The sequence below is a fragment of the Engraulis encrasicolus genome, chromosome 16 (assembly GCF_034702125.1).
Source record: "Engraulis encrasicolus isolate BLACKSEA-1 chromosome 16, IST_EnEncr_1.0, whole genome shotgun sequence".
NCBI lineage: Eukaryota > Metazoa > Chordata > Actinopteri > Clupeiformes > Engraulidae > Engraulis > Engraulis encrasicolus.
The window spans coordinates 7,285,333-7,295,332 of NC_085872.1; the positions used below are offsets into that span (position 1 = coordinate 7,285,333).

The 10,000-nt window shown below is 42.6% G+C and overlaps 1 protein-coding gene across 1 annotated transcript in view; it reads left to right on the forward strand.

Annotated features, from left to right (window-relative positions):
* The window catches only part of mmp14b (matrix metallopeptidase 14b (membrane-inserted)), a 24,028-nt gene extending 15,853 nt beyond the window's left edge, over positions 1 to 8,175 (forward strand). Inside the window, exons 6-10 of the mRNA XM_063218502.1 lie at positions 474 to 640; positions 914 to 1,052; positions 1,730 to 1,880; positions 2,206 to 2,321; positions 6,437 to 8,175. Coding sequence (XP_063074572.1) covers positions 474 to 640; positions 914 to 1,052; positions 1,730 to 1,880; positions 2,206 to 2,321; positions 6,437 to 6,903 — 1,040 coding nt within the window. The 3' untranslated portion in view covers positions 6,904 to 8,175. The remainder of the gene's footprint in view (positions 1 to 473; positions 641 to 913; positions 1,053 to 1,729; positions 1,881 to 2,205; positions 2,322 to 6,436) is intronic.
* Positions 8,176 to 10,000: the final 1,825 nt, after the last annotated feature.

Consider the following 10,000-nt stretch of genomic DNA (forward strand, 5'->3'; position numbering starts at 1 on the left):
TAACCATTTTGACTTGCAGTGCTTACACAATGGCAAAGGGACAATGTATTTTGGGGGTACTGATGATATATGTGGGGAAGGAATTTAGTTTTGACACATGGGTAAACTGTTTTTGGAGCGATATGAGCATGTGATGAGGATCCATGAGGTTATGCTGAACCATCCAGTTTAGTTTTGACAGAAGGACTAAATGAATGCAAATGAGCCAAAGCAATTGAGAGGGATCTATGCCATTTTTATGGTACCGACTATTTATGTGGGAGAAGGATTAAGTGCTGATGCAAGAATGAGCTGTTTTGGGAGGTATATGACATTTTGCTAGTTATCTGAACTGTTTTGCAGAAGTGTAAGAATGTTTGGCCAAATGACCCAATGGTTATAGGAATGTCATCTCAGTTTCAAGAAATTAGCCAAACCAATCGAGAAAAACTGTAACATAATGTGTCCGTTCTGTTTCCTCTATCCTTCCGCAGGGTCAGGCTCTGAGGGTCACCCGCGCCACCCCGTCACTCCGCGCACACCCTATCGCACCCCACGACCCACTCACTCTCCCAGATCAGGACCTCGCTACGGCCCTGATGCCTGCGAGGGCCACTTCGACACCATAGCCATCCTGAGAGGAGAAATGTTTGTTTTTAAGGTGACTTTTTTTTACCTTACACATACATTCGTAAGTGCATATACATGAGCATGCAGCGAGTGCGTAAAGATAAACAGATATTTATGTATGTTCAGAAAAAATAGCACGAAGGCAAATATGATGTACCGGTGAATATGTACATGTTAGTGGGAATGTGTGTGTGAAGGCATGAGTGACTCGCCGCGTCTCAACAAAATGATGTGAAAGCTCCCTATACACGCCCGTATTGACAGAATCATCATTTGCATTTTTGCTGGCCGTGTGGCCTTACAGGATAAGTGGTTCTGGAGGGTGCGCAGCAACAGGGTCCTTGACGGGTACCCCATGCCCATGGGCCACTTCTTCAGAGGCCTGCCCTCCAACATCAACGCCGCGTTCGAGAGGGAGGATGGGAAATTTGTTTTCTTCAAAGGTGATATGTCGATATTGATTTGCCTCTGTGCCTTTTAACCACTAATTCTTACTTGCTGCCATGCTTTTTAAAGGTGAACCATGTAATATTTTTAATAGTTCATTTCCAGTATCCATGCTGCCCATTCACAAATGTTACATTCTTAACAAATATTCACTACCACCATCAAATCTTGAGTATTCAACATGACTGGGAAAATTGCACTTTTTACATATGAAAAGGGGGATCTTTTCCATGGTCCGGCATTTTGAATTTCCAGAAATAGATATTTTTAGCTGCAAAACTTACTGTACTTTGGTCATACTAGTAAATACTAGTTTATTACTTAGTAAATATTCATGAAAGTTTCAATGAGTAGCATAGTTGCAATACCTATTCTGGCCACAATCTTACACAGTGCACCATTAACTTGTATTGTTCACACTTGTTTTGTTTTGTTTACTGTTCTTCTACTGACTATTATGCCCTGTAAAGTGTCCTTGAGTATCTTGAAAGGCACTCCAAATAAAATGTATTATTTATTTATTTATTATTATTATTATTATTATTATTATTATTATTATAATATTGATTTTGGACAAATTAGTATATTGGTTGTATCTCAAAACAGGCCTGATATATTACTCTCCTAATTCGCCACCTCTTCATTCTCTTTCTCTCGCTCTCTCTCTCTCTAGGCGATAAATACTGGGTGTTTTCGGAGTCCCTCCTTGACGATGGCTACCCCAAGACCCTGAAGGAGATGGGCTCTGGCCTGCCGAAGGACAGGATCGATGCCGCCCTCTTCTATACCCCGACAGGCGGGACCTACTTCTTCCGTGGAAACAAGTTAGTCTCACTCTCAATCCCTCTCTCTCTCCCTCTCTCTCTCCCTCCCTCCCTCTCTCTCTCTCTCTCTCTCTCTCTCTCTCTCTCTCTCTCTCTCTCCCTCTCTCTCTCCCCACCTCTCTCTCTTTCTCTCTCTCTCTCTCTCACACACACAGACACACAAACACTCTCTCTCGCGCGCTCTCTCTCTCTCTCTTGCTTTATAATGCCCCCTTTGTGTTTTTTTTTGTCTGAAAGTCACACAGGCGCATAGTAGAAGTTGTAGGGTGGTTGGAAAGAGACAGAAGAAAAGGGGCTCATGAACAAGTTTCTCTCTGTCTTCCAGATATTATCGGTTCAATGAGGACACCAAGTCTGTGGACGCAGAGTATCCCAAGCCCATCAGCGTGTGGCAGGGAGTTCCCGAAAACCCTAAAGCCGCCTTCATGAGCAGGGACCAAGGTAATTTCCTCTCAACATGAGTGTGTGTGTGTGTGTGTGTGTGTGTGTGTGTGTGTGTGTGTGTGTGTGTGTGTGTGTGTGTGTGTGTGTGTGTGTGTGTGTGTGTGTGTGTGTGTGTGTGTGTGTGTGTGTGTGTGTGTGCGTGTGCGTGTGTCTCTCTGTGTGTGTGTGTGTGTGTGTGTGTGTGTGTGTGTGTGTGTGTGTGTGAGAGAGAGAGAGAGAGAGAGAGAGAGAGAGAGAGAGAGAGAGAGAGAGAGAGAGAGAGAGAGTGCATACTGAAAGCACAATTGAGTGAGTGCATAAGGTGCTGATTGTATTGTAAGTGCGGATGCATGTGTGGATTTTTTTTTTAATTCTGGGTCTGTGTATCAGATAATTAAATCAACAGAGACCATCTCTCTACTGCTGCTCCCTCCATCTCTCATTCCATCTCTCTCTCTCTCTCTCTCTCTCTCTCTCTCTCTCTCTCTCTCTCTCTCTCTCTCTCTCTCTCTCTCTCTCTCTCTCTCTCTCTCCTCACACACACACACACACACACACACACACACACACACACACACACACACACACACACACACACACACACACACACACACACACACACACACACACACACACACACACACACAGATACCGCCTACATGCACCACTCCTTGTCTATGTCTCCCAAGGACCCATGCAAACACAGACAGACTCTTGCTGCAAGGCAGGGCAGGGCAGGGCTCCATCCTCCCACCTCTGCCTGCTGCTGCATCTACTCATTACCAGATGCTGCCATGTATATAATATATATATAATACAATATGCTACAACAATACGGTATATTGTATAGTATAGTATATACACACACATGCATGCACACACATGCAAGCGCGCGCACACACGCACGCACACACGTACACACACACACACACACACACATACACACACCGTACGTATATGTACTATCGTCCTTGAGGCCTAGCCTTCACCTCCCCACCCCCTGTCCTCCAAATTCCCCTAGCCTAGTAAAACGACCTTGGATTCCATTAAAGGTGCTTTAAAAAAGTCATGAGTATTAAGTTATTATTTAAACATATATATATAATAAAAAAAAAACATCACATACAGTACGCCAGTGGATGCAGCCTTCAAGCATGTCTACAGGCTAAATTAAAGGCAAAAAAACAAAAAGAGCTTTTGTGTCTAGACCCTCCCAGTTTCCTCAAAGGACAGACAAGGCACCTAAATAGCAGGCTTGCCCGGGCCAAAGGCTTTATGGACACAAACCTTTGTTTGTTCAGTGTAAATAAGGCCCAGCAGGTGGAAAAGAAGAGAGCACTAAATAACTACAAAGCCAAACGAGCGGTTAAACAGGCAAGGCATGGCTTCATAGAGCGAGGGCACTCAGGTGTGGGTAGGGCTAAATCCTGTGCAGGGCCAGTGAGGTGGGAAGGAAGAAGTTTACATTGATTCATTTCACCATATCATCGTGTCGGCGTCTCACAAACTATTTACATTTACAGACAAAGTCTCTTTCCTCTCAATAAAAAGCTACTCTGTTTACAAAGAAACGGGGATCGGGTGATTCGCTAGTCTCGCTAGTCTTCGCTAGTCTCACTTGATTTACGTTTATCTTCCCAGCACTCAAGTCACATGACCAAGGCTACCAGCCCAGCGAATCAGGGACGAGTACGTCTTAGTGATGTTGTCCAACCAGGACGAGTAGCACGAGCTCAGCACGAGCTCAGTGCTGCGTATCCTCGTTTCTCAGCATTTCTCGATCGGCATCGTATGCGAATGCTTACGTGGGCTCCGTCGTCTTTGAATCCTTCCACCTATGAAGTCATATTCCAGTTTTTTACTGTAAATGGACAGAGCATTCGCAATAGAAATTATATAGAAACAGATTCATCTTTAGAAATTAGAAATACAAAGGAATTGAAATGATGTCTCGCAGGACATTTCTTTTTCAACAAAATACAAAACTAATGTAAAGTAGCCTAATATGTTAAGTGCACAGATGCAACAAGGTACAACAAGTAACAACAAATCCTGTTACAGTAATAAGGGTTAGGGGGCTGGAGAGCATTGGTGCTTTTACTACCCTCCCCCTTCCTTCCTTCCAACCAGGAACCTGCAGCGCCAGCTGCCTGATGCCACAAATAATTGACTTTGTATTGGGTCGCTGGCCAACAAAAGCGATTTGGGCGACTTGAGGCGATTTGAGCGACAATTTGTACAAAGCGGATTCCAAAAAAGTTGGGACACTTGGTATTTTGTGAATAAAATCAAAATGCTGGCATTTTCAAAACATTCAATCCATGCATAAGATGCACAATGGCACAAGGTCAACATAGGAACAGTTAAAATGAGGCAAAAGCATTGTTTTGAGGGAAATATGTGGTCATTTAAGATTCGACCCATGCAACAAATCTCAAAAAACTTGGGACAGGGCCAAAAAATGTTGTAATAGTTGGATAATTCTAAAAATAACACAAGGAGGAATATTTTGAAAGGAACTATATTGACTGCCAACATGAATGCACAAATAAAATATCACCACAGAGAGGCTGTGGCACTCTGTAGCGCAGATTTTGAGGGACTTATTACTGATCTATTACACAGAAAGACTGAATTATCAAAATTGCAGGCATATAAGGCTTATTTCTGTAATGTAGAGTGCTGTGAAATCATTGCACGAGTTATGAGATCATGACAAACCCATCAGCAATAAGCAAACTATGTTGACACTCCAACAATGACAGCTGTTGAAAAATGACCATAAACACAACACTTGATTAAGGCACATGATGCAGACATTAAACAGTGTTGCAAGTGACAAAGTTCATTCTAGATGGACCTAGGATACACATGAAACTGTCCTCTGATTACAGAATGGAAAATATTTCATTCTTTTTTAAAATCATGGAGTCATGCACCCTCCAGGTTATGAAGAAAATGAATACTTCAGCTTGATTTAGTGGTCAGTCTGAAAGACAGCATATATGATGGTAAAGGGGTGCATAGATGCCTTGGTTATGGTCTTCTTACTCATGTAGAGCATTAAAATGAGGGCTGAATTATATATTCAGACTTTAAACAGCATACATAGCTACCAAGGCATTATATTGTGGAGCACAGCCTTTAGATATTGCCCCATAATGATGGCAAATTTCAATCTCTACTATGTTCCAACAGTGTGGTTCCATCATAAGAGTAAACAGGTGACAAAATTGTTTTCTTGCAGTCAGGATATACCACATATTAAGCATAACAAGAAGGTAAACAAGTCGAAGAACACACCTATCAGTTGAGCTGCTGAAATCATGTCTCGCACATCAAAATATCTATTTTTTTTAATAAAATCATCCCATCAGTCAAAGTATTTAAATGTTAAGTCTCCTCCCTTGTGTTGTGTTTAGTCTTATCCAACATAAAAAGCATTTTACTGGCCCTGTCCCAACTTTTTTGGAATTTGTTGCGAGGGTGAAATTTTAAATGATCACATAATCACCGCAAAACAATCATTCTGCTTGGCTTTAACAACTGATATGTTGTCTGTACACAATGCTCTACCTTATTAACATATTGAATGTTTTGAAAATGCCAGCATTTTGATTTTATTCACAAAATACCAAGTGTCCCAACTTTTTTGGAATCCGCTTTGTAGTTGGATTTCAGATTATGCAAATGAGCTATGATGCGGTTCGGCGACAGACACCACAGCCAAGTGGAATGTCGGAATGCTTGCATTCTAATTTTACATACCGGGCATACCCTGTCTCTTCTATCGCTCATATCGCTTTTGTCCTCAGTTAACACACATCTCGCCCATCGTTATTACACAGTAGTACACACTATTAGTATTATCAACAGTACTAATATCCTATAATCTCAAATTGCCCCCCTTCTTTCTTCAGTGTGTGGTCTCACCTTTTATTATAGACTTATCATAGACTTTATTATGGGCTTGATACAGTAAAAAATGGATTGTCCCATAATCTGAATTTGTGTCCCCTCCTCTCTCCTTCTTTCCAATCTGTCAAGTCAGGTCAAGTGTACTTTATTGTCAAAAATCCATGTAACAGGGATAACACAGAAGTTTAAAATTTCATTTCAATCTGTGCCCCCAGGTTACACATACTTCTACAAGGCCAACAAGTACTGGAAGTTCAACAACCAGCAGCTGCGCGTGGAGCCCGGCTACCCCAAGTCTGCCCTGAGGGACTGGATGGGCTGCCCGGATGAGGACCCCAAGACCGGCGGCGGAGACGGAGGCCGAGGACGCGGGCGCGACGAGGACAAGACCCCGAAGGAGGACAAGCCCGACAGGAGAACGCCCTACCACGACCCCGACCAGGACACGGACGTGGACGAGACCCTGGACGAGGAGGAGACCAAGACGAAGACGACGGAGAAGGAGACGGTGATCATCATCCAAGAGGCGGCTGACAGCGGGGCCGGGGCCATCGCCGTGGCGTTACCCCTGATGCTGCTGGTGTGTGTCATCCTCACGCTGGGGGTGCTGCTGTTCTTCCGCTCGTACGGCTACCCGCGACGCCTGCTCTACTGCCAGCGCTCCCTCTTGGACAAGGTCTAAAACAGGAGGAGACGGGGGAGCCGAGAGAGAAAGACAGAGAGAAGAAGATAGAGAGAGCAGAGAAAGGAGAAGGAGAAGAGAGGTTGAAGAGGAAGAGAGAGAAAAGGTAGAAAAGAGGAGGGGTGAGAGCTCGATGGAGAAGAGAAGAAAAAGGTGACCGAATATCTATGCCTGTGGCAATAAAGTAGCTAGCTATTAAAACTGATGTCTGAATATGAATTTGAATCTGAAATAATTTTTGAAAATGGGGGCCAAGCAAAGTTATACACTCTAACCACCAACACAAGCTCTGCTCAGAATCACAGACACACATCAAAATGGTACAAAAAGAAGAATGATCAAAATTAAAGAAAAAAATGGTTTGTGTTTTTGGGCATTTCCATTGTACTTATTGCACTTGTATTATGCTAATTTCGCCTTGGCTAAGACCACAGGCAGATGTTTCCCTCTATCCTTTCTTCCTCTTCTTTGATCTCTCTCCCCTCCTCTCTTCCAGCCTTTGCCCTTTCTGAGTGTAGTTGACTCCAGCTGATCGCTGTTTGTTTAGCCTTTTTTATAGTTGCTGTTGTTGTTGTTGTTGTTGTTTGTTTGTTTGTTTGTTTTTCATTGTGAACTGTATCCACGACTACAAGCCCACAGCCATCAGTCTCCAGTATTACAAGCATGTTGTTCGAAAGGGGAAACTTTAATCCAAATGGAGACGTCGCCTATTGCAGTGAGCCCAATGGAGAAAGCCACATATGCATTGCAATTCGTCCTTGATTTTAACTGTGGGTCCACAGACATCAATTTCTTGCACATTTTACATACCGTAAGGTCTCTCTCACACACACACACACACAGACACACACACTCCCACACACATACGCACACACGTGGACACACAGATATGTATCACAGGGGAGTGTATGTTCTGTTGAACAATCAAAAACAAAGAACCCAGAGCCAGTATTGTGTCTCCTGCCCCAGCCCATGTCTTTCTACACTAAATGCTGAAATGTTTGTTCTGTGTGCAGTAATAGCCAATAATATTGTACTGTAAAGTTAATTCCTATTATATTATAAATGATAATGTCATTATGATGACAATTATTATTATTGTTGTTGTTGTTGCTCTCCTTGTAAAGACTGTTGTTAACATTGCAATTAAATAATGTCCTGCTGGACAGGCAAGTATGAAGTGGCCTTTATTTTGGGAAGTGAAGGGGGGGGGATTTATTTTGAAATCTGTTTTTTTTACATCTCAAAAATAAATTAAAAGTATGAAAATAACTTCTGTTATTGCTCTTGTTTACAGTTCTTCAGACTAATGGTGCTTTTTTCTAAGGGGATTTTTTTTATTTAAGTTTAAGACAATAATAATGGTAATAATTTTGATGATAATGATTAATTATCTAAACAAACCTAAAACAGCACTATTGTCCTTGTCATTTTTGGGTTGATCTTTTTTTATATTTCCTGAACCAAAAATAAAATATTTTTTAAATGTCATGTGTTGTCATACCTTATTGCTACCGTCACGTGACGGAGCACAGTGAGCTGCGGAGACACAGACACTCCACAAACAACAGAGGCCTGATTTATAGCCAGTCTCCGGTCTACACTGGAGGGGGATGTGTATGTGAGTGTTTTTTATGTCTCGGCGCTGTTCAGTAGATTGATGGGGTATGCAGTGTCATTCCTGATCCCTTGCTCAAAAGGATCAACATAACGTGCTGATCACACATCCAGAGCTATACTGATGGCAACAAACATGTATTGCTGTTGTTGTTGATATTTTTGTTATTACCTCCACCAAGGAGGCTATGTTTTCGGTCACATTGTTTTGTCTGTTTGTTGGTTTATCTGTCAGCAGGATAACTCAAAAAGTGAATGGATTTTGATTTTTTTTTAAATGTTGGAAATGACAAAAGGAACACGTGATTCAATTTTGGTGGTGATCCGGGTCATGATTCAGAACCAGGATTTAAAAAAAAAAAAAAATCTTTGTGGGATAGGGCGAATTTTGACATTCCAGTGTCTAACTCCTCAAAAACAAGACAGAAAGACTTGAAAAGTCTTCTATTATGTTATAGGCCTAGGATCCCACAGTGTGTAGATGTTATGGAGTCAGTGACCCCATGCCCTTGGTGGAGGCTTGTACTCTCTGAGTGCTTCTAGTTATTATTATTACTATTATGATGTATGATATACGTATGTGTGCCATGCTCCAGTGGCAATGGTGTTATCTTAACCTAATTCCAAGCTACACTGCACTTCCTGTAGTGCCTTTGGGCTTGGTGTGGAGAGCCCCAAAGTATCATTTTGGACCCCACAACACACACCAAACATACATATACTGCATATGCACACATATGTGCACAATCATACACACACTGCACACACCAAAAGCGAACTGTAGCTAAGAACACGCGTGCGCACGCACGCACGCACACACACACACACACAAACACACACACACCAAAAGCGAGATGTAAGCCAAGAACACATATGCACACACACATCAAAAGCAAGATGTAGGCCTTAATAACAAAGACCAATGCAAAATGTAGACCTCGACAAACTCTATCCGTTGCTCTTTCATTTTCTGTCTTTCTCTCTGACTGTGGAGTGAGGCAGCTCCGAAAAGTGGGTTGGAAAAAGCACACTGGATCCAAGGATTTAAGTGAAAGCAGGAGCGATGATGATGATTTTGTAAACCCTTTGGCACACCGTGCAGGAAAACATATCTACGCTATACTGTGCAAATGAGAGCAAGCCCTTTGGGATAATCACATTTCCAGAACCAAGCAAGATGGAAAAAAAGAAGAGTCTCCCTCTCTCCACGCCAGAGAGGCGTGTTTATTTATGGTGTTGCTAACGCAGCCTATGTCACTCGGCACTGCGCCGTCCTGTGTAGATGGTCATGGTTGTCAATAGCTTGATTGCGTATGTGCTGAAAGTGGTCCAGGGCCATCACGAGTTAATCAGCTAAGTGCATGTAGCAGTCACCCCTGGTCGTTGCCGTTGTCCCCAAACTAAATATATTACATTAGCATTTCCATCTGCTGTTTGTTGCTATTGAGGCCTGGGGGAGGCAAGCGTTGGCTGGGCTGCA